Raw genomic sequence first — 27,024 nt, forward strand, 5'->3', positions numbered from 1 at the left:
TGCCAGGGGGAAATGACAGAGGCAAGGGCAGGGGCAGAGGCCACTTGAAATAAGTCTGTTAAGCGGCATAGGAGCCCAGAGGAACAGCAGAAGGAGGAACGGCCGAAGGCGAACGCCCCTACCCCAGCCGGGGATGGTTTCCTGTTCTCCACCTGGGCCGCGCGCCTTCGCTGCCTGAAACTACAGATCCCAGGGCTCTCTGCGGTGCGACCGGAAGTGTCCTGTCCGACTGTGGCGACGGTGAGGGGCGGTGGCCCAGCGGCGGGAGATTCAAACCTGGAAGGAGAAACATGGAGGGAAGAGGAGCGGGCCTGGGCCGGGCGGCCTGTGAGTGCCGGCAGGGTCGGAGGAGGGTTCCGCGGTGGCGCGGCTGGTCGGGGGCTTGGCAGTGCCAGGGGAGGCTGGGGCGGGGGCTGAGGGGCAAGGGGCGGTGGGACTGCTCTGTGGGGAGGGAGTCCTCAGTCCCGGGCGCCGAGTAGACCTGTGAGCAGTGACACGTCCCCTGACTAATGTGCCGCGCGTTAAAGCTTACAAAGAGCTTTCTCCCTTATTTCCAAGTGCTGGGGCTCTGGGATCCGGAGAACGTAGGTGATCTGGCTCCTTAGAAGGCAGCGGTTACTGATGGCTAACACATGTGCCAAGCGCTGCCACGGGACAGGACGCCCAAAGGGACTGGGGACTGAGATGCCTCTTTGAGACAATGCTTTTTAAACTTTAGGATGCCGAAATTACTTGGGAAGCTTGTTTAAAATGCAAATTCATGAGAACTATCCCAGAGCTTCAGCTCTAGTAGGTCTGGATTGAGGCCCGGAACCTGCACCCCAGGTGATTGTGCTGCAGGTAGTCCCTGGCCACGCTACTTTCAAAAACACTGCTTTAGAAAGAGAGACTGGGGTTGGAAGGATGGGGGGTGGGCAGAGAGATGTCCTTCTGATTTTCTGAACGAAAGGCAAAATCTGCTCCTTCTTCCACCCCGTCCTTCATCTCTGTTAGGATCCAAAAAGCAAAGTCCACGTCTACTCTTCTGTTAAAGGAATGCTAGTTCCAGACCTGAGAAGGAAAGGAAAACTTTTTTTTTTTTTTTTTTTTTTTGAGACAGTGTATGTGTGTGGACAAAGTCCCTCCCATGTCTCACAGTCCTCAGTTCATAACTCTGAGGTGATGTCACTCACTTACTGGTTTATTTTCCGTGCTTAACAACCAAGACTTGTTCCTTGTACACCCCATTGGAGGAACTGATGGCTTTCCTGCGGTTGGCCAGTGCTTTCAAATCTGTACTGGGAGGGGTGTGTGTGTGTGTGTGTGTGTGTGTGTGTTTTAACTTGCTTAACTGCCAATTCAAATAAGCCCTGCCCTTCTCCAAATCATATTGCAGAATATGCAATATAAGGAAATAGGAAAAGACTGAAAATGACATTAAGTGTTGAGTCAAAGACAGATGGACTAAACTCTGTCTTTTTTCAAGCTCTGTCAGTTTATTTTCTTGGTGTGTGTGTGTAGCTTTCTCTCACCCTGTTTGCTTTTTTTTTTTTTTTTTTTTTTTGAGATAGAGTCTCACTCTGTTGCCCTGGCTAGAGTGCCATGGCATCAGCCTAGCTCACAGCAACCTCAAACTCCTGGGCTCAAGCAATCCTACTGCCTCAGCCTCCTGAGTAGCTGGGACTATAGGCATGTGCCACCATGCCCGGCTAATTTTTTCTATATATTTTTAGTTGTCCATATAATTTCTTTCTATTTTTTTAGTAGAGATGGGGTCTCGCTCTTGCTCAGGCTGGTCTCGAACTCCTGAGCTCAAACAGTCCGCCTGCCTCAGCCTCCCAGAGTGCTAGGATTACAGGCAGTGAGCCGGTGAGCCCCTATGCCTGCTCCTGTTTGCTTTTGTATTGTCTTCCCTAAGGAGAATAGAGAGATAGGGGAGAGGAGGAGGGAGAAGGATAAAGTGAGGCTGTGGCTAAGGCAAAGTATGAGTGCTGTCTCATTTAAGGGATTCTCTGTTCTTGAGTTTGGAGGTCAGTATTGTCTGCATTTTGTTTAGCTTGAAGATTATTTTCCTTCTCAGGTAACCTATACCAGAAACGACAGTGAACGTATCTTTGTGATCTTTTAAAATTCTCTTTGGCTGGGCGCGGTGGCTCACGCCTGTAATCCTAGCACTCTGGGAGGCCAAGGCGGGAGGATTGCTTGAGCTCAGGAGTTCAAGACCAGCCTGAGCAAGAGCGAGACCCCCGTCTCTACTAAACATAGAAAGGAATTAGCCAAACAACTAAAAATAGAAAAAATTAGCTGGGCATGGTGGTGTGTGCCTGTAGTCCCAGCTACCCGGGAGGTTGAGGCAGGAGGATCGCTTGAGCCCAGGAGTTTGAGGTTGCTGTGAGCTAGGCTGACGCCACGGCACTCTAGACCAGGCAAGAGAGTGAGACGCTGTCTCAAAAAAAAAAAAAAAAAAAGAAAAGAAAAAAAAATTATCTTTGTCCTTCCACTTAACCCCAAGTGAGTGGTGTTCCTCTCTGGTGGACTGCCTTTTCCCTCTTTCCGCCTGTTTAAAACCTAGTTCATAGGTAGAATCCTTTGCTTCTTCTACTGCTTCCATAGATTTTTATTCATGGGCTATAATCATACTTATCACATTAGATTGTAGTTATTTACTTACATGTTTTTCTCTTCTAATAATAATCTGTGTATTTCATAAGAGTAGGGGTCCACTAGCCCAGTGCCTGACATAAAGGAGGAATTGAATGAATGAATGGCTATTGAATGATGAGTCCTAATTTGTTCTGTTACCTAGCCTCTGACAGAGTACCCGGCAAGGATGTCACAGGTCCAGTTCTTGGAAAATCAGTCTAATTAGGATAAGATAAGAAACAAGTTTCCAGCCAGTTAGGGCTCTGGACATCCCAGCTGGGAGACATAGAGGGAAGGGGCATGAGAAGACTTGAGGAGGAAGAGAACAGGGAGATGGCTGCAGAGGAAAGAGAAGGAATGCTTCCGGTACAGGAGGAGGCTGCCTATTTAAGGGTATCCTGGAAAGAGGAGGAGGAGGGACATATGGGATATGCTTCAGGTCTCGAGCAGGGTTGCCTAAGGAAGTCTGTTAAGAAGAACCTTCAAAGGCCCCCTAATGCTCCCTTCTTTGACCTTATCTACCTTTACTCCTCAGATGAACGCCTCACAGCTGAGGAGATGGATGAGCAGAGGCGGCAGAATGTTGCCTATCAGTACCTGTGCCGGCTGGAGGAAGCCAAGCGGTAAGTAAAGTCCAGAAAGATGGACACTTTCTGGTCTCCCTTTTCCACCCTTCCCCCACTAGGCATCTGCTCCCAAAGCCAATGCAACAGGACGGGGTCCATTCTGTGGGAGAGGGTGAGTTGAAATAGCTGTTGTTTTTATTTCTGAAGCAAATTCCAATCACATCCTTTTACTCCCTACATACTTCACTACATATCTCTAAAATATATGTCCATTCACTTATGTAACCACAATGCCATGATAATACCCAACCAAATTATTTGTAAATTTTTTCAAGATCAATACCCAGGCCATTTCCAAATTTTCTTGATTGTCAAAAAAAAATAAATAAATAAACTTCCTGTAGCTAGAGCTGGATAAACAGAGGAAAACAGAGAAAATTCTGTTTTTTATGGTTAGCTTATTTAAATAAGGATCTAAAACATTTCACTTATTACATTTTCTTGTATGTCTCTTAAGTCTTCTTTAATCCAGAGCAGCCCATCTCCCCTTTTCAGTTCTTTTTTTTTTTTTTTTTTTTTTCTTTAAGAGATGAGGTCTTGCTGTATTGCCCAGGCTGAAGTGCAGTGGTGGCACAATCATAGCTCACTGCAACCTCGAATTCCTGGGCTCAGATGATTTTCTGCCTCAGTCTCTTAACAAGTGTGTGCTACCATGCCCTGCTGATTTTTTTTTAAATATTTTTTTGTAGAGACAGGGATCTCACTGTTACCCTGGCTGGTCTTGAACTCCTGGTCTCAAAGGATCCTCCCACCTCGGTCTCCCAAAGTGCTGGGATTATAGGCGTGAGCCACTGTGCTCAGCCAGGTTCTTTGTATCATTGACTTGCTGAAGAAACTGGGTCATTTTTCCTTTAGAACATGCTATATTCTGGCCTTGTCTATTTTCTTTCTTTCTTTTTTTTTTTTAGAGACCTGTGTCTGTTTGCTTTCTTGTGTCATTAAGTTTGTTCCTCTATACCCTATATGTCCTATAAATGGACGTTGGCTCTAAAGGCTTAATTCGATTTGGGTTCAACATTTTTGACAAGAAGTCTTCATTGGTGGTAGTGTGTGTTTCATACCACATCTCATAGGGAGAATACAATGTCTGCTTGTCCCACTTTTAGTGATGCTGAGTCTGATCAGGGAGTTCAGGTGATAACCTGATCCGTACATTGTAAAATTTCCCGCTAACTCTTCGACTTATGTCTTGATCCATTGTTGGTCATCACTAGAATCTATTATTTTATTAGGGGTCAAAATGACTGTTTTCTAGTTCTGTCATTTCTTCCACATTTATTAGCTGAATTGTAAGGCAGAACTTTCCCTCATGATCTTAGGGCTATTTGGGTACCCTGAAATTCAATTTGTCCAGGAAAGTCAGGATAAATATTTAAGTCTTTTTTTTTTTTTTTTTTTGTTTGTTTGTTTGTTTTGAGACACAGTCTCACTCTGTTGCCCAGGCTAGAGTGCCGTGGCATCAGCCTAGCTCACAGCAACCTCAAACTCCTGGGCTCAAGTGATCCTCCTGCTTCAGCCTTCCAAGTAGCTGGGACTATAGGCATGTGCCACCATGCCTGGCTAATTTTTTCTATACATTTTTAGTTGTCCAATTAATTTCTTTCTATTTTTTAGTAGAGACGGAGTCTCGCTCTTGCTCAGGCTGGTCTCGAACTCCTGACTTCGAGCAATCCTCCCACCTCGGCCTCCCAGAGTGCTAGGATTACAGGCATGAGCCACTGCTCCCAGCCTTTTCTTTTAAAGAACAATTTTTTGTTTGTTTTTTTAAGAGACAGGGACTCACTCTGTCACCTCAGCTGCAGTGCAGTGGCATGATCATAGCTCTCTGTAACCTCAAATTTCTGGGCTCAAGGGATTTTCCTGTCTCAGTGTCCCAAGTAGCTAGGACTATAGGCATGTGCTGCCACACCCAGCTAATTTTTAAATTTTTTATAGTGACAGGGTCTTGCTTTGTGGTCCAGGTTGGTCTTGAACTCCTGGCCTCAAGCTGTCCTCCCACCTCAGCCTTCCAAAGTGCTGGGATTGCAGGCATGGACCACTGCACCTGGCCTCAGCGGTATATTTTTAATGCTCTCGAAGTAGGTAGAATAGGGCAATTGGGAAAAATCAGGTGTTTATGGCAGGAAAGTCATGAAGCAAGGTATGACTGACTCTCTGTTTGGAAACAGATACTTTCCTTTTAGACTCCAATATGTAGGGAAGTTTGGAGAGTCCATATGAGGAGCCCTTAATCTCCCTCATACAACCATCAGCAATGATAATACTTCACACTTGTATTCAAGCATTTTTACATTCATTAGCTTATGTGATCCTGGCAACTGCCCACTGAAGTAGGCAGCACAGGCCGGTTATCCTCATTTTGAAGATTATGTGACTGAGGCTCCCAGAGGTGAAGTGGGGGAGATGGTGTGGAAAGTGGGCCTTCTGATTCCAAGAGCTGTGACTTTTCTGTCCCTTTGTGCTGCTCCCCTTCCATCAACCCGGAGGTTCCCTACGACCCTCATCATCATCAAAGCTGGGTTATGAGCCGTGTAGATCACTTGGGCAGACATGACCTTTCCGTATCTGGGTTCTGAGAGAACAATGCAAAATGAGGGAGGTGAGCAGATTCAATTTGGTTCAACAGTCAAATATGTAACCAGAATAAGTGAGAAGTTATATTATGTAACAAGGTAAGAGTCTGTTTAAGCCTCACTGAAGATAGGCAGGTTAAGGATCTGTCAAGGAGGACTTTCTGGGGTGGGTAGGCCTGAAGGTTGGCTGATCCAGGTGTTTGGGGCAGCTTGAGAAAAGGTGGGAACAGCCAGGCAACGGGCAGAGGGGATTTGGGGTGGGGCAGGAACAGGAGGCAGGGGAGGGTCAGGGGCCACTTAAGGAGAGAGAAGGAGGGAAGTTTCTGCAGTTAGAATAAACCACTGTGGCCTGCCAGAGTGGATGAGAAGGTGCTCTCATGTTTGTAGCTGGATGGAGGCCTGCCTGAAGGAGGAGCTTCCTTCCCCGGTGGAGCTGGAGGAGAGCCTCCGGAACGGAGTGCTGCTGGCCAAGCTGGGCCACTGTTTTGCACCCTCCGTGGTTCCCTTGAAAAAGATCTATGACGTGGAGCAGCTGCGGTACCAGGTGGGGAACAGTGGACTCCACCTTCTACCTTCTTCCTCTCAAACTATCCATCCTCAAAGCTGTGAGGGTAGGGTGAACACATAATTTATTGTCCAAATCTGGACATTTTTGAGGATGAAAGGGGATGCTATTAATCATTGTGCTGGGACAAGCTATTCATCAGTGCCTCCCAGCCAGGTGGGTGTGTACTACCCTTAGCAGCAAGGGGCACCTGCTAGGTGGGCTGTACGATGCCCTGAGAGGAGAACTGCCCACAGTCTGCATTCAGAGGCATGCGGGCTTTGCCACCCTGCTTGTACTTCCTGGGCACGTTGTTCCTTCTCTATGCTCTCAGCAGCCTAACTTTCTTCTCCTTCCCATCCCAGCTCTGGATTCCCCTTTTCTAGGAAGCTTTATTGGATTGTTAATCCCATCCCTGTGCCATACTTCCCAAATGTCCAACTGGATCATCCATTCCTGGTGGTTTCTATCTATATTTCTCTGTCCTGGTGGGGATGGGCAATCCACAGGGTGGGGTTCCCCTGCCCCTCCCTCTTGAGTCTTTAAGCTGTGGTCGGGCTCTGCCCATAGGGAGCTCCAAGAACTGTGAAAATAGATTCTCTTCTTTATCCTTCCCTTTCAGGCAACTGGCTTGCATTTCCGTCACACAGACAACATCAACTTTTGGCTGTCTGCAATAGCCCACATCGGTCTGCCTTCGGTAACACTGGGCCTCAAGATTGGCATTCATCTTTACTCTTCACCCATTCCCCCAAGCCCCCACTTTGTCTCCCCAGACCTTTAGCCCCCATCTCCATGTGTCTTCTGAACTAACTTAATCTAAGAGAAGAGTTCCTTGGGGTAGTTTGTCTTTGAACTGGGTTATTATTATTTTTTCTCTGCTTCTCCTTCGCTGTGGATAAAAGGAGGTGAAGGCTCCCTGGCCTGAGTGGCCTCGTTCCCATTATGCAACAGGGCCCCTAAGTAATGCAGGAAATGGGGCTCATATCAGCCAGCCCTGTCTTCCCACCATCATTTCACAGTGTGAAGCAAGGGTATGCCCCATGCATAGGTGGTAGACTATGAGTTGGAAGCCTAGGCCCAAGACCCCACTGGACACATGATGCATGTGAATCTCAATTTGTTTCTTACCTGTAAAATGGGGATAGTGATTCCTGCCCTGTCTACCTTGTGATATTGGTCTGTGTGAATTCCCTTTGTGAATTATAAAGAGCTATACAAATTAATGCATGATAGGATTCCACAATGTATGGTTTCTCTCTGCTGTGTTTTTCTTCACTGTAGAAGGGAACTATAAGACAGGAAATAGCAGTAAAGAAAGACACTTTGGTGGGAGACAGAAACAATAGAGGGCATGTGTCCTCGGTGGGACTAGAACCCTTAAGTCTCTAGATTTGGTCCTTTATAATGAACCTAAACGTAACCAAGATATATTGAGGTTAGGCCTCATTACAGTCACTAGCTGGCATGGGAAGCCACCTTGGGGCAACTCAGTTCTTAGAGGGGCCCCCACTGATCAAGGCCTCTGGCTCGGGTACAGGGATGACACACCTGACACCTTTGTGGTCCTTTATAATATATGCCTCGTTGGGCCTCCATAGGAATATGGCCAGCTCCACAGCATCCCGCCTTTCTGGTGACAGTTTAAGGTGAGGCACACAGGGTCACTGTGTCTGTAAGATGGCTGAGGGCTTGTTTGTCCTGGAGGGTATGACTTGCACCCTATAGCCTGGATAGCCCCATCTGGTGTTCAGTTCCAGGGCATCCTGTGACTCTGTGTCTGTGGCTGAGTCTTGACTTAGTATGTGTCACCAGTGCCTTTCTTTTACACTGGGCTGACTGGAAATGGCTGGGGAGACTGACCTAGAAGCCTGAGGCAAAAAAGAAGCACACACCTCAAGTTGGGCAGGAAGACCCATTCTTTGGCCCACTCTCTCCTTATCTGGTGCTGCTTAAATGTCCCTTATGGCAGTAATGGTTGGTCTCCCCTCTAGACCTTCTTCCCAGAGACCACGGACATCTATGACAAGAAGAACATGCCCCGGGTAGTCTACTGCATCCATGCCCTCAGGTGAGAAACCTCAAATTTTGTTATCTAGGTTCCTGTAGTTAGATGCAACCAACAATCAACAGCAATAAACGTAGCAGGAAGGACGGAGGGTAGACGATAGAGAGCACTTCTCAGGAGAGTGAGGTTTTATTTTTTTATTTTTTTTTTTTGAGACAGAGTCTCACTCTGTTGCCCAGGCTAGAGTGAGTGCCGTGGCGTCAGCCTAGCTCACAGCAACCTCAAACTCCTGAGCTCAAGCGATCCTCCTGTCTCAGCCTCCCGAGTAGCTGGGACTACAGGCATGCACCACCATGCCCGGCTAATTTTTCCTATATATATTTTTAGCTGTCCATATAATTTCTTTCTATTTTTAGTAGAGATGGGGTCTCGCTCTTGCTCAGGCTGGTCTCGAACTCCTGAGCTCAAACGATCCGCCCACCTCGGCCTCCCAGAGTGCTAGGATTACAGGCGTGAGCCACCACGCCCGGCCATGAGAGTGAGGTTTTAGATTTACACGGTTGTGTTCAGGTGTATGTGCATGTGTGTGGACACATGTATGTGTGACTGTGCGGGTAAGGGAAAGGGCAGGCAGAGTAGCAGAGGCAGGAAGGTAGCAGGGTAGGGCCTTCGGCTTGTGACTGAGGTAGAAAGGAGTCAGAACAGGACCCACAGAGAGTGCCACATGCAAGCCACTTAGTTTGAACAGTGAAGGCTTTTCGATCCTACTCAAAGCCAGCCACAGCAACCAGTTAGCTAAATCATAGGAAGTGCCTGACCAGTTCCTTGTGTCCACCATGTCATCTCCTCCTGACTTCACTTCACATGTCCTTTTGTGCCTCTGTGCCTTAGCTCAGCAGGTCTCCGCTTGCTGTGCCCTTACTATCCTCCTCCATCCAGTGACCTACTACTACAATGTGTCCTTCTCTGTGAAGCCTCCCCAATCCCCCCAGACCTCTGACAGCATTTAATTTAGCTTCTGGACTTTCCTCAAGCTGATGTGCGATAACATTTCTTCCTGTGGATTGGGGGTGACTTGAGGGTAGATGCTGAGTGAGCTTCATCTCCAGGGCCCCACAGTATCTCCTATAAACCCACTGTGGGCAGAGTGTTGAAATGAATAGGCCCCAGTGCCTTCCAATGCCTTCCATTTTTTCCCCAGTCTCTTCCTCTTCCGTCTGGGATTGGCCCCTCAGATACATGATCTGTATGGGAAAGTGAAATTCACAGGTAAGCTCAGCTCCTTTCCTAACCACCACAGTCTGGACAGGGTCTTCGGGGTTCTGGGCCTTCTGATGGGTACCTGTGGTATCATTGCAGCCGAGGAACTCAGCAACATGGCCTCTGAACTGGCCAAATATGGCCTCCAGCTGCCTGCCTTCAGCAAAATTGGGGGCATCCTGGCCAATGAACTCTCGGTGGATGAGGCTGCAGGTAGGGACTGGGCTCTGTCCTGCTAGGAGTAGGCTTGGTGGCTATGAGAGGACCCCAAGCCTCATAGCCCTAAGATGGATTCTGGCCCCTCTCATCCACAGGCAAGGCCATCAGGCTACCTGGTTTGCCTGGCCCCTGAGGATGGAAAAAGGGGTGATGTCACAGTGGCCTGCAAGTGTTTGTGCTCTGGTCTGGGGTTTATTCTGGCCTCCTGACCTTGTTTCCATTCCACCTCCCAGTCCATGCAGCTGTTCTTGCCATCAATGAGGCAGTGGAGCGAGGGGTGGTTGAGGACACTCTGGCTGCCTTGCAGAATCCCAGTGCTCTTCTAGAGAATCTTCGAGAGCCTCTGGCAGCCATCTACCAGGAGTTGCTGGCCCAGGCCAAGATGGAGAAGGCTGCCAATGCCAGGAACCATGTAAGGAGGAGTTTTGGGTGCAGGGGCTACAAAGTTGAGTGGCCTGGAAAGTCTCAAATGAAACCAGGACTCCTATCTGTCCTGTCTCTACGTTCCAAATTTGCTTCTTGGAGAAACCGTAACTTGTCAGTGATTTTAGAGAAATAGGAGAAGAACTTGGGAGAATAATGAGAATTCAGAAGAGAAGACTAGAGAAGAGGTTTTGGGGGGACGGATCTGATGGGAGGCCTGAGAGGGGCTGTGGAATATATTATAGAACAGGATGCGACTGGACTGGAGATTCCAAAGGTTGGTTTGGCTTGACTGTGTCCATCCCAGGGGTTTAGACCCCACAATTTCCCTGGAGTCCTGAGCAGACTGACCCTTGGCTTTGGAAAGACACCCAGAAGAAGAAACAGGTATAGCCAGGGAGAGCAGAGTAGGAGAAGAGGATTGAATTGGTTTTCTCAGGTTCCCTCTCAATGTAGTTTTTCCAGGATGACAGAGAGAGCCAGGACATCTATGACCACTACCTGACTCAGGCTGAAATCCAGGGCAACATCAACCATGTCAACGGTGAGAGAGACAGGCCAGGAGCGGGTGGAGGGTGTCTCAGGGTAAGCTCCTGCACTGGGAGGTTTGAGGATGGCTTCTCTCAGGCCAGAAAGCCCCATGGTCTCACTTGGGCCAACTCTTGCCTCAGGGAAAAATCAGAATCCAAGGAGTATGTGTTCTGCTTTCTGGCCATCAGTGTCTGGAAGAAAAGTTGTCCCTGTCAGGGAGGCTTCTGTTTGAATGGAGAACCATGGAGAAGACAGAGGCAAAGGGGCAGGCCTTTCAGCTCTTGATGCTGGGGGCTATTGGACTGGGGTCCTTTGAGAAGGGAGTGTGGAGAATACCTGAGGGTAGGGGGCAATCTGGGCAGGAGGGGCTGTGTGAAGGCTCAAGATGGGTGGGCATTTGCCTATTTGGGTGAGGATATCCTCGGGCTCTGGGGTGGTGAGGTGAGAAGGCTGTGAAGACCAAGCCGAAGAATTCCGGCTGAACCAAATGGGCTCAGAAACCCAGGGGGCAAGGAGGGGTGATTCTGTTATGAGACTGATGCGCTGCTGGCTGCGTTAAGAGGATGACAGTGGGGAGGGGTAACTCTAGGTGGGCAGGAAAAGAGTAGATTCCCAGGACTGGGCTGTGGGATGGTGAGAGGTGGGCTTTCTCACACCGTCCAGTATGGAGTCTTGGTCTTTTTCAGTCCATGGGGCTCTAGAAATTGTTGATGATGCCCTGGAAAGAAGGAGCCCTGAGGCCTTGCTTAAGGCCCTTCAAGACCCTGCTCTGGCCCTACAAGGGGTGAGGAGAGACTTTGCTGACTGGTACCTGGAGCAGCTGAGCTCAGACAGAGAGCAGAAGGCACAGGTCAGACTCTATGTATTACCTGCCACCTCTATCTGACTATAGGATGGGAGAGGGCCTCTTACTCAGCCATTATCACTGTTGGTTCTTTGTATTCAGTAAGTGCTCGCTATATGTTTAAATGGCTAAATCATTCCAAAGCTTAGAGGACTAGACTGATCAGCTTCTGCCCTCTGAAAATCCCTCAGACTGACCGAGAAGGACCCAGGAGCCATCCCATTGGCAGTGATGTGCTCGCCCTATTGCTAAATTAGGGCCTCTATCAGCAGTCTTGTTTTCAATGCTGTTGACACTGTTTATACTTGCATTGTCTGTGTTGTTATTTCAGATGCTTGCTGGGTAAGAAAGGTTAAAGAAGGGTTAATAGAAATGGGTGGACCAGGCTATTCTGCCTAAAGGGGAGAGAGGTAGGATTGAGGGTAGGTGGTTGGGTGGACCTGGGAGTTCATGCTGGCAGCTCTTAAGGCGTGTTCACGCCCCAGGACTCTCTTCTACTTCATCTCTTCCCTCTTTTAGGAGCTGGGCCTGGTGGAGCTTCTGGAAAAGGAGGAGGTGCAGGCCGGAGTGGCAGCAGCCAACATGAAGGGTGATCAGGAACAAGCCAGTAAGTCATCTCCAGGCCTGAGGCCTACTCTCGGAGTATCACTGGCTCTCAGAAGAACATCCTATCCTTTGCTGGCGTCTGTACTGGGCAATGCAAAATGCTGCCCAATCTCCCAGCATGGCAAGGGACGTCTCCCCTCATGTAGTCAATCCTGTTCCTACTGCCTGGAGGGACACTACAGAAAAGTTCAATAAGGCCTTAGAGATAGTGACAATACTACACTGGGCTGGCCTACTGGAGCGGGCAGTTTCCTTTTAGGCAGTTCACCTGTATTTTTGACAGTTTCAACTCGCTTGAATTCCTTTGGCTTTTGAAACGTAATAATTTCCCAGATGAGAGAGAAACTCATGTTCTAACTCAGTTTCCCTTAAAAACATTATATACTTATATAATTGTTTATTAAAAGAATGTGTATAAGTTATTGTCTCCCTCCAAGAGACCAATCTGTACAGCAAGAGTGAAGAGAAATAGAGTGCCGAGGCCCAGTGCCGCAGCCTGTGGACACCAGACCTGTTACAGCCACTTGATCAGTCTGGACTTGCTGTCAGCTTTTGCGGTTGCTCAGTAACCATTTACCTTTGTCTAAGAGAGCTTTCAGATACTAGCTCACTAACTCCAAGTAGCCCCCGGGCCACTCCTCCCTACTGCTTGCCTGATCAGCTCAGTTCGTTCCTGATTGTTGCTACCAGAGCAATCTCTGAAACGCTGACCTGATCTTATCTCCCTGATGACCATCTTCAGACCTTCATGGGTTCTTCCATTATTTAGCCTACACTTTTGTCCTATCTTCTTGGCCTGGCAGGTAAGACCTTTTCAGAGTTCTTCCCCATCTCTTCCGTTCACATTGCACCCAGTTCAGCTGAGCCACACAACCTGTTCTTCCCAACTGCCCCCCAGCCTTTCCCATCACCAGGCCTCTGGTCCTCTGGGTTACATTTCTCCCACACTTTTACCTGTTGGAAGCAGGTAAAAACATCCTCCAGAGCTGTTTCAAAGGCTTCCTCCTCTGCGAAGTCGTCCTATTCTCTCCCAGCCAGAATCCCTCCTTCCCTGCACTGCCATAGCATTTTGCGAGGAAGAGGTTTGCATATGGGGAATGGACTTCTAACATGGCATTGGCAGCAGTGCACTGTAGATATTTTGGTTTGCTTCTTTCTCTCCAGTAGATTGTGCGCTCCTTGATGCCAATGCCTATATCTGCTTGGCATTTTATAAGCCCCAGAGTTTGTAAACTCAAATTACAATGATGCGTCTAGCCCTTTTTAGCTTACTCCCACTCTTTGCAACCCAAATGGCTCCACCCTGGAGCTGGTTCCTTGTTCCTCTGTGCCGTTGTCAAGGCTTGGTCCCTGGAGCCCCTTGCCTAACCTCATCTTAGTTATGCTCCATTAGTCCCCTGTCAATCTCGTGCTCACTACCTTAGGAACTCACCTCTGCCATGACAGTCACTCTGTGTTACATGCTGAGCTACTCAACTTCTAGGCCTGACATATTGCTTCTTATAGAGCTTCTTCTTAAAGCAACCCAGCCCCTTTTCCTCCTGAACATTTAGAAATGCATTTTAACCTAGCAGAAGGGTTTTTGAGAGCAGTTACAAAGCCATTTCCCCTCAGAGATCCCCAGCAGAGCCTAGTTGGCCAGGAGAGTGGCGATGACACTGAGTGCCCACCCTATGCGGCCTGTTGCTCTTCTCCCCTGCAGTGCTCCAGGCTGTGCGACGGATCAACAAAGCCATCCAGAGGGGAGTGGCAGCTGACACTGTGAAGGAGCTGCTGTGCCCTGAAGCCCAGCTGCCTCCAGTGTACCCCTTTGCCTCGGCAATGTACCAGCAGGAGCTGGCAGTGCTCCAGCGGCAGCAGCAGGGGGTAAGCCCCAGAAATGTGGGTCTAGCTCTGGGGTTCCCAAGCAGCTGGAAGGATCAGGACGGGCAGTCCAGAGCACCCTCTGAGGGCAGTCTGAGACGCTGGCAAGAGATTAGGGGGAGGAGGAGGGGACGACTGTCCTTTCCTTACTGAGCCATATTATAATAGCCAATACCCTTGAGCAAACACCGCTTTATACACTCATTTAATCCTTAAAAGAGCTCTATAAGGGAAGTCTTGTTATTTCTATTTTAGAGATGAGGACACTGAGATGCAGACTTTAAGTCACTTGCCCCACACTGCTGTGACTGGCAGTGCTGGGGTGGATGCAAAGCTGAAGGTACTTGAAGCCCCTGCTTTTAACCACCCTGCTGTCCCACCTCACCCCACTCCACGCAGCTTCCGTAACAGTGAGGTCCTCGCTTAGGTACTTGGCAGTCTGTTGGAGGAGTTAGAATACACCTGAGGGTCCAGATAGAGACACAGGGAGAGAAGAGGAGATGATGTAGGTGGAATAAGTCTTCAGACCAAGGAAATAGAGGAAGCAGAGCTAGGGGTAAGTCTGGGAAGGCTTCCTGGAAGAGAATCGATAGAGAAGCACACCCACAGCAGGCATCTATAGTGCACCTACTCCAGGCACAACCCGGACACAGGCATGACCCTCAGGAAAGGCACAGTTTCAACATCGAATAACTACAGCACAAGGGAGTGTAAAATAAGTACTAAGAGGGAAAACACAGTGACTAAAGTTGTGGACTTCAGAACCAGACTGCCTGAGTTCAAATCTGGCTCTGCTAGTCCTTAGCTATGTGACACTGGACAAGTTATTTTCCTTCTCTGCCCCTCAATTTCTTCATATATAAAATGGGAACAATAATATATTTACCTCATAGGGTTATTGAAAGGATTAAGTGAGTTAATATATGTGCTTAGAGAAGAGCCTAGAAAGTAAGATTTAGCTATTGTTGCTGCTGTTGTTATTATTCACAACATTCTGTTTGTAGAGGACAGGAAGGGTGCTCCGGACAGAGGGAACGGCATAAACAAATGTTTGAAAAGGAGGAGAACTGGGCAGGGAAATGGGGCCAGGGCCTCTTGGGTGTGCAGTGTCATATGGAGGTGACCACTTCATCTTCATCTCTGTACGCCCAGGGCCTAGTGCGGTTCTTGATGTGCAGCACAGACCAGGAGGGAGCTGGTAGAGCTCACTGGCTAAGTGTGGGCTCCAAAATCAGACACCTAGGTTCAACTTACATTATTGGGTATGGGCTTGTCTAGGAAATGGGATATTGATAGTACCTATGGTATTATACTATTATTGGCTTGTTATGAAAATTAAATGATAATGTATTTGAAGTACTTATAATTGAGCATATAGTAAACATTCCTGAGTGTTAAGTATGATTAATTGTTAGTGAGTGAATTAGATCAATGGGGTTTTGGGATGGAGATATTGGGATATTCGAGAACCTTGGGGGCAGGATGGTGGGTAGGCCCTCAGGCCCTTCACCTGCCCACTTGGGAATTGGTCCTCACCACTGTTGTAGGAGCTTGGCCAGGAGGAGCTCTTTGTGGCCGTGGAGATGCTCTCAGCTGTGGTCCTGATTAACCAGGCCCTGGAGGCCAGGGATGCCAGTGGCTTCTGGAGCAGCCTGGTGAACCCAGCCACAGGCCTGGCGGAGGTGGAAGGAGAAAATGCTCAGCGGTGAGAAAGGCTTAGCCGTGTGTTTGGAGTGAGGGGATGGGGGAAATGTAGCCAAGACTCAGAGTTCTGCTTGGAGACTAGCCTTCCGCATGCTGCCCCGTTGTTGGGTCCAGGCCCACCCTCTGGGTCTGTTCACAGTTCCTTTGCTTGTGTTTCTTCCTGGGAGTGGATGGGTTCATAGTCATTCCCCTTTCTTTCATTGACTCATTCTTGCATAGCAAACGTTTGAGTGCCCACCCCTGTGCCAGATACTATTCTAGGTGCTGGGAAACAGCAGTGAACAAAACAGTTTCTGTTCTCATCAAACTTACATGCTAGTAGAGGGAGACAGATGATTAGAAGAGAAGAGCTATAGAGAAAAATAAAACAAGACCTAGGGGATAAAGGGTAGGGACATAGTAGGGCTGGGTTTTCTGTTTTACATAATGTGGTTATGGAGGGCCTCTCTGCTAAGGAGGTCATGTATTGAGAGACCTAAAAGGCATAAGTGGTTGCCGCAGGGCTATCTGGGGCAGAAGCCCTGAGAAAGAAATGTCCTTGGTGTGTCCAGAGAATACCAGGAAGCCAGTGTGGTGGAGTGGGGTGAGGAAGGGAGAGGAGTGGGAGATGGAGACAGAGTCGCAGAGGCCAGACCATGTAGGCCTCTTGCTTTTACTCTGAGTGAGGAAGGAAGCCACGGGAGGGTTTTGAGCCAGGAGGGAGATGATCTGACCTACTTTAACAATCATTCTGGCTGCTATGCTGAGAATGGACTACCGGGGTGCAAGGGAAAAAGCAGGGTGACCTGTTAGCAAGTGAAGTAATCCATGCAGGAGATGATGGGGGCTTGGCCTAGAGCAGTAACAGTGGAGGTGGGGAAAAGGAGTCAGATTTTGGATATAGTCTGAAAGCAGAACTGGCAGGATTTGGTTATGTAGTGCATATGGGGTGTGAGAGAGAATGGAGTCAGGTGTGACTCCAAGATTTTTGGCAAGATGGGAGAGACCATGGGAGATGCAGGATGAGCAGGGGAATTAGGAATTCGGATGTCAGCTGTTGGGTTTGAGGTGCTTAGTAGATATTCACGTGGAGATCCCAAGGGGGCAGCTGGGGTAAATAAATGGGCTGGAGTTGTGCTTTTGGGAGCCATTAGCATAGGGTGATTAAAGCCATGAGATTAGGTAAGATCACCGAGAATATGAGTATGGAGAGAGAAGAGGTATAAAGACTGAAGATTGGGATGCTCCAATGTTTAGAGGTCAGGGAAGAAGCAGCAGAGGAGTCACAGAAAGAATAACCTGTGGGGTGAGAAGAGAACCGAGAGAGTATGTGTCCCGGAGGCCAAGTGAGGAAAATAGTTTAAATGTTCCCCCTGACTTCTGGCTGATGGTTCACATGCTGCTCACTTCACCTCTCTCTCCCTCACCCTGTTGCCAGTTACTTTGATGCCCTGGTGAAACTGCGACAGGCGCGTGGAGTGGATGAGGCCTTCCTGAGCTGGAATGACCTGCAAGCCACTGTGAGCCAGGTCAATGCTCAGGTTCAGGAAGAGACCGACCGTGAGTGCAGTCGGGAACGGGGGGTGGGGGGGAGAAGACGGCCTAACTTGGGAAGCCTCGTCCCTTAGCCGTAAGTCTGGGGCCCCTGCCCAGTTGGATCTCTCTTTCTCAGAGGTCCTGGCAGTCAGCCTCATCAACGATGCTCTGGACCAAGGCAGCCCTGAGAAAACTCTGTCTGCCCTCCTGCTTCCTGCTGCTGGCCTGGACGATGTCAGCCTCCCTGTTGCCCCTCGGTACCATCTCCTCCTTGTGGCAGCCAAAAGGCAGAAGGCCCAGGTGAGGTCAGGGCTAGCTGGGTTGGTCACCAGAGCAGGAAGAACATCCCCTGTGGGTAGAGCTGTGCCCAATTGCACCCTGGCAGAGCTCCAGTCTGATGGACAGTGTCTTCCAGTGGGGGAAAGGGATAGGGAGGGGTTCAGATCTGATGTGGGAAGATGGCCATCATTGCCAGGGCACTGGACAGAGCGTGGGAAGAGCACAGGCCCAGGAGCCAGAGAACCTGGGCTGGATTTCCTACTGTGACACTTGGTGACCACATGACCTTCAGCAAATCCCTTGAACTCCCTGAGTTCTATTTATTCATCTGTATAATACTGCACACCCTAGTCCTACCCACTTCCTAGAATAAGGGAGAAAATCAAATAAGTTGACAAATGGGGCAGGGTTTTGAACCCGAAATGCCCTGAGTATGTGGCAGTAGAGAGTGGTGGAGAGCTCGGGTTCCTAAGCGAGACTACTTGAGTTTGTATCCTGGCATTCTGACTCTGCACATGCTGCTTAACCCCTCTGTGCCTCTGCTTCCTTACCGACCAACTGACAATAATGAGTTTATCTCATAGTTACGGGATTTAAATGAGATAATTGACAGTAGTACTGGCTAACATTTCTTGAGTCCTCACTCTGTGCCAAGCATCATTTGCAAGTACTAATTCAAAAGAAAGTGTTTTAGAGTAATGCCTGGTATATAGCACTCAGTAAAATGTTAGTTTACAAAGCCTATTATTGATGAGGGGAGTTGAGAGGGAATAGAGTCTGGGGTTGGGTGAGGCGAGGGAGGGAACAAGCCTTTATCAGTCTGACAGTGTGGTAGGCACAGGCTTCCTTGACCTGTGGTTGCATGTAATTTTCCCACTGCCTTGTTGGGTTGAGGAGTGTGGAGCAAGAATAGGAAAAAGAAGGTGACGGTCAGGATCAGAATCAGCCTGAGAAGCTGTGAAATGAGGCACAGGGGAACAGGGAGTGGGGGCATATAGGAGCCTCCAGGGTGGGCTATCCTTGGGCATGGCTGAGGCACAGCACAGGGGATTGAGCAGCTGAGAAGGTGGTGGGTGCTGAGGGTTTGAGAGGGAGCCACAGGCCATGCCCACACAGGGCAGGCAGAGGAGAGTGGAGATTGCTACGCCTGTAGCTCCCGGTGTCTGCCTGCAGTTTGCTTCCCCTAGGCAACTTGGCCTGGGAAAGATGATCAGCCTGGGGTCTCGTCTTTTTCCATCTCTCTCAATCTGGCAGGTGACAGGGGATCCTGGAGCTGTGCTGTGGCTGGAGGAGATCCGCCAGGGAGTGGTCAGAGCCAACCAGGATACAAACACAGCTCAGAGCAGTAAGCGGGCTGGGCGAGAGGTGCTGGTATGGGAGGGACGGAGACTTGAGAGCAGCAGCCCAGATAATCAGGCAGCCTCCTAGCCACCTCCCTCTCCCTTCAACCTCTGTGGGGAGTCAGGCCAGAATCAGAACGGGAGGGCTGCAGGCAGCTTGGACCACAGGGTGGATTTCCTGGCAGTCAGCTGGGCAGGAAATTCTCAGGAGTTGAGAGCCCATAGTCCACCTGCTGCCTCCTTCCTTGCCTTCCTGTGGGCACTTTCCCTGCAACGTGAGCATGTGAAATCACTTGGTAGCCAGAAATCCATTCCATTTCTGATGGTAGCTTGAGTTTGGGTTCCAACAGTCAATTAGTTCTGGCTAGAAAATATTTAGACTTGGGGTGGGAGAAGAGAAGTTGGCAGGATTTGACGAAAATGGGCAGAATCAGTGCAATTAGACACTGGCATGCTGGTCTGGGGGTGCTGATGGTGTTAGTCTCAGTGTCTGGAGTCCCTCTGTCCATCTGTCTGTGAGTGACTGGAAGGCAGGTGGTGCCTAAACCATCCCCACTTTTTGGACTCTCTTCTTCTAAGAGATTGTCCCACAGTTCTCTGCCCGTATCCTGCCTTTAAGCTTCTGTACGAGCTGATTTTCCTTTTACCAAGCCCTAGCCCAGCCAACCCCCACACTGCCTCCCTCGACTGCTGCCTCTTGTCCCAAGCACAGCTGCGTGCTGCGGCTTTCCATGTATGTCTCTGTCCATCTGGGATGCTCCTTGTCCGCTCCATCAGACAGCTTGATTTTGTGTCCTCCTTCACCAAACCCCTCCCCAGTGGGCAGGACAAGGGCTATGGGAGGGACTCAGAGGGAAGGACTGACTGCTGTCTCCTGATGCCCCGGTCAGTGGCTCTTGGTGTGGCCGCCATCAATCAGGCCATCAAGGAGGGCAAGGCAACCCAGACAGAGCGGGTTTTGAGGAACCCCGCCGTGGCCCTCCGAGGTGTAGTTCCCGACTGTGCCGAAGGCTACCAGCGAGCCCTGGAAGGTGCTGTAGCAAAGAAACGGCATCCAGGTAATAGCCCCTGCTTGACCATCCTCTTCTGCCTGCCCCAGCCACCTCTTGCCTCCTCTGAACATTCTCTGCTTACGTGGTTTCTGCTTAGCAGACACAGCTTTCTGGGTTCAACATGACATGAAGGATGGCACTGCCTACTTCTTCCATCTGCAGACCTTCCAGGGGACCTGGGAGCGACCCCCCGGCTGCCGCCTCAACACCTCCCACCTGACTCGGGAGGAGATCCAGGTTGGCAGGGCCCCTGCAAGGGTGGGGGATCATGGATGGGGATGCCCTGAAAAAGAGGCTCCCATCTGCCAAAGGACCACAGCCTTTCTGTCCTGCCTCCACAGTCAGCCGTCACCAAGGTCACTGCTGCCCATGACCGCCAACAGCTCTGGAAAGCCAACGTCGGCTTTGTCATCCAGCTCCAGGCCCGCCTCCGCGGCTTCCTAGTTCGGCAGAAGTTTGCTGAGCATTCCCACTTTCTGAGGATCTGGCTCCCAGCAGTCATCAAGATCCAGGTGGCAGGCTCTGGCTTTCAAAGTCTACAGGGCCTGGCTTCTCTGAGCTCCAGAGCTCCTACTTCCTTTTACTGAGTAGAGGTGGGATGATTTTTAGGTCTCTAAACAGTAGCAGTTAAGTACACAGGTGCTGGAGCCAGACTACCTAGGTTTGAATCCCAGATCTACCACCTCTTAGCTGTTGACCTTGGCAAGTTACTTATTTTCTCTCTCCCTCAGCTTCGTCAACGGCCCCTCGGTTTCCTCATTGGTCCCCCAGTTTTCTCATCTGAAAAAATACAGATAATTGACAGCACCTACCTTATAGGGTTGTTATGAGGATTAAGTGAGGTAATATCTAAAGTGTCTATACATATCTGTATCTATAAACAGTGCCTGGTAGGTAGGTAAGAACATGGAATAAGTGCTAGTTACTATCGTCACCATCACTATCCAGACAGTATGAGAGCTGCTCTTCTAGCTTGCCCAAGGGAACAGTGAAATAAGATTTAGTAAGACACCAGTGTTTACACACTAGGAGGACTTCCTGACCAGAATAGGAGTTGTGAAGAGGTGGTGGTGTTAAACAGAGAAGGAGTGGAATATCCCTTAGGAAAAGAAGAGTGTCTACCTTTCCTCTCCAGCCAGGCCTTTCCATTTTTATTCTTCTAAAATGTGTCTGGTCCAGTGTGGACTGATCACAAGTAATTAGGAAGTGAGGCCAGCTGGGAAGATAGCCGGGGCACTGTGCAAGCCAGGATGATGGCAGTTAAGCAGAGACCTCCCCAGGCACATGTGATCTAGGGGGCCTCATGGAGATGCTAGCAATGTGAAGATACTTCATTTAATAAACAGCTTTGAATGCCTAGTGTCTGCAAAGCATGCTGCTTGGCACTGGGCAAGGGTGGGAGATAGGTGTGGACCCCCAGGTGAGTGATCACATCTCTCCCTCTGGAGTACAGTTGCTACTAGACATTGTAATAGTAGGGACACAAAGAAGACCAGAGGACCCCAAAGGAGACAGATGTGCAGACTGAGACTGGCAAGTTGCCCTTGATTATGACCTAGGGCATGTGGGGTAGTAATTGAAAGCTCAGGCTTTAGAGTCAGAAGCTGGAGTGTGCCTCCTGGTCCTACCACTTCTGGGTCACATGACCTTAGGCACCTTACTTAAGCCCTCTCTAGCACTCAGTGTCAAAATTCATAATGATGATACTCACCTCATGTTGACTGTGAGGATTAAGGAGGAAAATTACATGTAGCACTTGGTGTGCTAAGTGCTCCATTGGTGGTAGCCATTATAAGATGTTATTTTCAGGGCATTGGTCCCTGAACTCAATACAGAACTTCAGTAATCTGAATTTAGTGGTCTGAATCATAAGGATTTCTCCCTCCTGAGCCAAGACTGGAATTTCACACTAAGGAGAGGAAAAGCTACACCAACGGTGGGAGGGAAGATGGAGTCAGAGTGTGCATTTGTCATTAGTGCTGGAGTTGTGTGGGCTCTGGCCTGAATCCTCGGAGACAGAAAGAGGCAGGTAGCCCAGAGCTTTAGGCCCTTTGCCCTCCAGCTAAGTGAGAATCAGAAATGAGGCTGCCCAGGTGTGCTGAGACTTTAGTCTCTCCTGAAAGCTCTGACACTGGCCGGAACCCCACCCAGGGTCCTGAATCCTGACCAATCCAAATTAGGAGGTTTCATTCTTAAGGAGCCTGGTGGAGGCTGGGTAGGGGGTAAGTGCAGAGAGGAGTCTCCTCTGCCTTTTCCCCCAGCAACTTTCTAGGTAGTACCTGGAGTAGGAGAGGAAAGAGTGCTGACAGCAGGCATGGAAATGGGGGCTTCCTGGCCTCTAGGCTCCGACATGGACAGCTGGTGTCATGGGCCAAACTGCCTCTTACATCATATCCCAACAGGCTTAGGGGAAAGCCTGGCCAGGAGAACTGGCTTTAGGAAGAGCTAGGAGAACAACTGGATAAAAGTGGATGCTCTTAAATCTCACCAAACCATGACAATGTCAGTGGTAGAGTATCCTCCAGGGCCTGCACGGTGGGAGATGTTTGACATGGATCCTAAAAGACAGGAAGGATTTCAGTGGGTAGGGATAGGGCCGGGGATGAGAGTGAGTGTAAACAAAGGTTCAGGGCAGAAAATCATATGGCATGTTTAGAAGAAAACAAAATGTCTGCTGAGTCTAGAATCCTTAAGAAGATAGGGGACCAGTGGAAAGTCAGATAGGGAGTGTGGAGTCCGATGGTCAAGAATTTCTAGAGGCCTTGGTGCAGCGGGTCACACTGTAATCCTAGCACTTTGGGAGGATCACTTGAGCCCAGGAATTTGAGGTTGCAGTGAGCTATGATGACATCACTGCACTGCAGCTGGGGTGACAGAGTGAGACCCTGTCTCAAAAAAAAAAAAAGAAAAGAAAAAGAAAGAACTTCTAGGTACTTTGGGGCTTGGGGTAAGGCAGTCCAGATGGAGGCTTTAGGAAAATTAATCCCACACAAGCTTGGGGTGAAAGGAAAGAGGCTCCTAGAAAGGAACCATAATGAGGGGAGCCATGAGATTTGTGTTTTAGAGACCAAAGGGGGTGTGATTTATGGAGAAGATAGTCAGTTGGACCTTTGTGGCAGACCAGCCAGGGGAGAGGCCATCAGACTGACAGCTGAATTACTGGGGACCTTGTGGGGCAGATTTGCTGAGAGCTGGGGTTGAGCTGGATGGTGTCATTGTGAAGAGAAGTGTGAGTTATGAGAACATTAGTGACCTGCTGTTGCCCAGGTGGCCACTGGCAGAGATAGTGGGCACGGGACTCTGTGCCTATAGATGCTTCCCACCCACACCGTTATGTGCCTCTCCAGACTGCTCTCTACCCACTTCCTGTGTACGTGAGGGAGGGCTGTGTGAGACAGGGTGTGGGTGGTCTGCATATGGGTGTATGAGTATATTGTGCGGTGATACGGTACATGCTTTGGTGAAGTTGGTGAATAGGTGTATGATTTATTAGTATCTTTTAGGCCTTTATGTTATAGTTGAGTTTCTGGGAGGAGGTGTTGGTTGGGTGGGGGGGTATGTGTGTGCTGGGACCAGGGAGTGTGGCAGAGGGCATGGTTGTCTATGTGCAGCTGTTTGGTGTTCCCCAGGAGGGTGGAAGTTCTTTGAGAACCAGGCCAGTTTCCCCTTCCCCCTCTACTTATCTGCCCCCCTCCCTTCCCTGGAGAGCCTAAGACAAGGCTTTTCCCAAAACCCTCTCCAGCCAAAGGAGACCTGCTAGGGTTATCTCTGTTTTCTCCTGATTTGCAGGCTCTTTGGCGGGGTTACAGACAGCGGAAGATTTACCTGGAGCGGTTACAGTATTTAAAAGCAAACCTGGATGCCATAATCAAGGTAGCAATAGTGCTTCAGGCAAGTTCCCATCTCCCTTGAAGGACCCTCTGAGAACAATTCTGTAGTCCTCTCACCTCCTCGTAACCTCTGGAGTTGGCTGAATTGGCCTGGGGCTAAGGGTGTGGGCCCCAGGCCTGGAGCTCTGAGGCAGCATCTCTCCTCCAGATCCAGGCCTGGGCCCGGATGTGGGCAGCTCGGAGGCAATACCTGAGGCGTCTGCACTACTTCCAGAAGAATGTGAATATCACCCTGTTCCCCCTGCCCACATGCCCAACTTTACTCATGAGGCCAGAGCAAGGGCTGCCAGCAACCCTTTTCCCATCTGTGTTCATGGCAGGTTAACTCCATTGTGAAGATCCAGGCATTTTTCCGAGCCAGGAAAGCCCAGGGTGACTACAGGATATTAGGTGAGCTGCCTGTCTACCTTCCCCCAGCTTGATGGGAGAGATTCCAGATATCCCTCTTAAGATTGCACAGCAGATAAGGGGAAGGTAGTCACAAGTTGTCTGTGCAGGAATGTGGAACAGGGGTTATAACAACCCTCCCCCCCCCCCCCCCCCCCCCCGCCCCCGCTCACCCCTATTACAGACAGTCTTTTCACGGAGAAATTTCCTCTAACCACTTTCTTTTTGTACCAGGCTTAGATTATTACCTGTTGCTACTACCAAAGCACAAAGAAAAGGATCTTTCTCCTCTCCCTAGGGTTCCAACTTTCTCCCTCTTTGCCCCCCTCCCCATCCATGACTTCCACCTCCTGACCTCTGTTCCAGCGCACGTGAGACGTGGCAAGGCACGCAGAGTGCGTTCTGTGGTGCTGGGGAACGTGAGGAGAAGCACTTAAAGGAGTGCCATTTTCCTGCCCCGTATTTCCCGTTAGTTCAGTGTGTTTTTAAAGCCTTAAAGATGTCCTTCTAGGCTGCTCCTGGCCCTTGTCCTTCAAGTCCAGAAGCCCAGCCTTAGGAATCCCTTTCCTTTTTGTGAAATTGACCAGTGGTCCATTTCCACATTCATCTCTAGCCCCTGGGTTCCTGAAGTAGTAGGTCCCTTTCCCTCCTGGCCTTGAGGCTACACTTACATGTACCATTCAGGAGTCCTCTCTTGACGTCCTCAGTCCTTCTTCCCCCTGTCCTGCCCACACGAGCTTTGCCTGCCCCTTCTCTGGCCATGGGCACTTGGACCGTCTGCTTCCGGGCAACTAGCTTCTTTCCCTCCATCTCACCTCTCCCCAGCCTGGCCCTTTCTATTTTTGTCTCTTGCTGTTATAATAATACCACTGACCTGGCCATCTTTTATCTTCTTTTTCTTCTCTTCAGTTTATGATTTTTCTGGAAGAATTTGTTTTTCCTAGTCCTATCTCCCAACTTCATTAGCCTTGAAACTCTACTCGGAGCTCTGCCACTTACTAGCTGTGTAGCCCTAAGCAAGTCACTGACTTCTTTATTGCCCGGTTTTGTCCTTTATAAAATGAACATAATGATAATACCTATCTTGTAGGGTTGCTTTGAGGATTAAACGAGTTAACCCGCTGTATTTCATCAAATCCAAGATGCCATCAATTGTTTCAGACTACTGTTCTTCACTCCTCAAAGACCCATTCTCCTGCTGTGGCCAGATTAATCCATTAAACCTATACATGTGATCTTGTCACTCTCCTGCTTAAGACCTGTCATGACTCCTTGTTGCCCTGAGGATAAAGTCTAGTCTCCCAACCATGGTTTTCAAGGCTCTCTGTGACCCAGCCTCTCCCCGTACCTCTAACCTCCCTGACCTCCCGTCACTGCACCCTCTGCACTGTGCCCCAGACACGACGGACTCCCAGTACTTCCCAAACAGCCACATTCACCCTCTTTCACCTCCTTTTCACAGTCTCAGGTGGGGCCACTTTACTCCCCAGATGGGGTTGGGTGCCCCACTTTTGTTTTCCTAAAAATCCCTGTGCCGGCCCCTTTCTTAGCACTAACCACACTGTAGTGAATTGTGGTTTATTTCTCTAGATCACCTATCAGACTGCCTTTGGGGATAAGGCCTAGTTTTATTCATCCTCCAGATCTGACTCCTTCATTTATTACTAGCTGTGTAACCTAAGGCAAGTTACTTACCCTTTCTGTGCCTCAGTGATCTCACCTGTGAGATGGGATAGTTATAGTGTACTGACCTCATAGGGTTGTTTTAAGTACGCAAAAGCACTTAGAACAGTGTCTGCCCCATAGTAAACATTATTTAGTTGTTGTTTTGTTATAGCTCAGCTATAGCTCAGCTATAGCTTAGCTCAGAGGCTTCTTTTTGGTTGTTTTTGCTCAAATACCAACTCCAAAGGTGATCAAAGAGAATTGCCAGCTAATTCTGACCTCCCCTATACTATAAAGCCCATTGGCCATCCTGTCTTCTGGTGCTTCCTGCTGTGCACAGACACTCCTGACAGAGGACCCTTGTGAGGGCAGGCAGGGCTGAGTGGAGGCTAGCAGGTAGAAGGAGGAGAAACAGGTTGGCCCCACAGGAGTAGGCAGTAAGTCGGGGTAGACTAGGGAGGCCTGGGAGGATATCGGAGGGAGCAGGGGCTCTGACTTTGATGTGGGACATCACTGGGATATGCCCAGGTTGGGGGTGAATCCAGAGGAAAGGGAAGAACAGCTCTTGTGTCATTCCTGGTTATAAAACAAGGAGCCTGGGGACAGGCCTGGCTGGGAGGCTGCTCCCTGCCCTCCTAGTGCAAGTAGAACAGTTAGAAGAGGACTGGGGTCAGGGGCCTCAAGCAGAATGGGGACCAAGGGTAGGCTGACCCTGGGGTGGGGCTGGCAAAAGGCTTCTGGTGAGGCATGCCTGATCCTGATGTCTCCTCCCTTCCTCCCAGTACACGCACCCCACCCTCCTCTCAGTGTGGTACGAAGATTTGCCCATCTCTTAAATCAAAGCCAGCAGGACTTCTTGGCTGAGGCGGAGCTGCTGAAGCTTCAGGAAGAGGTAGTTAGGAAGATCCGGTCCAATCAGCAGCTGGAGCAGGACCTCAACATCATGGATATCAAGATTGGTCTGCTGGTAAAGAACCGGATCACCCTGCAGGTGAGAGGCCCACCTGCCTGCCCCTTCCCCCACATCTGGCTGCCTCTGGGGAGGTGATGCTGACCATTCTCTGGTTGTTAAT

General features: G+C 49.5%; 1 protein-coding gene across 1 annotated transcript in view; it reads left to right on the forward strand.

Annotated features, from left to right (window-relative positions):
• The first annotated feature begins 259 nt into the window (after positions 1 to 259).
• Positions 260 to 27,024, forward strand: part of IQGAP3 (IQ motif containing GTPase activating protein 3) — a 39,591-nt gene continuing 12,826 nt past the window's right edge. The window contains exons 1-23 of the mRNA XM_069478572.1: positions 260 to 327; positions 3,158 to 3,245; positions 6,209 to 6,365; positions 6,988 to 7,065; positions 8,360 to 8,436; positions 9,575 to 9,642; positions 9,733 to 9,846; positions 10,086 to 10,264; positions 10,741 to 10,819; positions 11,493 to 11,656; positions 12,170 to 12,257; positions 13,959 to 14,122; positions 15,667 to 15,824; positions 17,241 to 17,362; positions 17,475 to 17,638; positions 18,872 to 18,962; positions 19,848 to 20,015; positions 20,107 to 20,246; positions 20,351 to 20,521; positions 23,799 to 23,882; positions 24,048 to 24,119; positions 24,220 to 24,289; positions 26,734 to 26,942. Of these exons, the coding sequence (XP_069334673.1) occupies positions 291 to 327; positions 3,158 to 3,245; positions 6,209 to 6,365; positions 6,988 to 7,065; positions 8,360 to 8,436; positions 9,575 to 9,642; positions 9,733 to 9,846; positions 10,086 to 10,264; positions 10,741 to 10,819; positions 11,493 to 11,656; positions 12,170 to 12,257; positions 13,959 to 14,122; positions 15,667 to 15,824; positions 17,241 to 17,362; positions 17,475 to 17,638; positions 18,872 to 18,962; positions 19,848 to 20,015; positions 20,107 to 20,246; positions 20,351 to 20,521; positions 23,799 to 23,882; positions 24,048 to 24,119; positions 24,220 to 24,289; positions 26,734 to 26,942 (2,742 nt within the window). The 5' untranslated portion in view covers positions 260 to 290. The remainder of the gene's footprint in view (positions 328 to 3,157; positions 3,246 to 6,208; positions 6,366 to 6,987; positions 7,066 to 8,359; positions 8,437 to 9,574; positions 9,643 to 9,732; positions 9,847 to 10,085; positions 10,265 to 10,740; positions 10,820 to 11,492; positions 11,657 to 12,169; positions 12,258 to 13,958; positions 14,123 to 15,666; positions 15,825 to 17,240; positions 17,363 to 17,474; positions 17,639 to 18,871; positions 18,963 to 19,847; positions 20,016 to 20,106; positions 20,247 to 20,350; positions 20,522 to 23,798; positions 23,883 to 24,047; positions 24,120 to 24,219; positions 24,290 to 26,733; positions 26,943 to 27,024) is intronic.

The sequence above is a fragment of the Eulemur rufifrons genome, chromosome 8, assembly GCF_041146395.1.
Source record: "Eulemur rufifrons isolate Redbay chromosome 8, OSU_ERuf_1, whole genome shotgun sequence".
In the NCBI taxonomy this organism is placed as follows: Eukaryota; Metazoa; Chordata; class Mammalia; order Primates; family Lemuridae; genus Eulemur; species Eulemur rufifrons.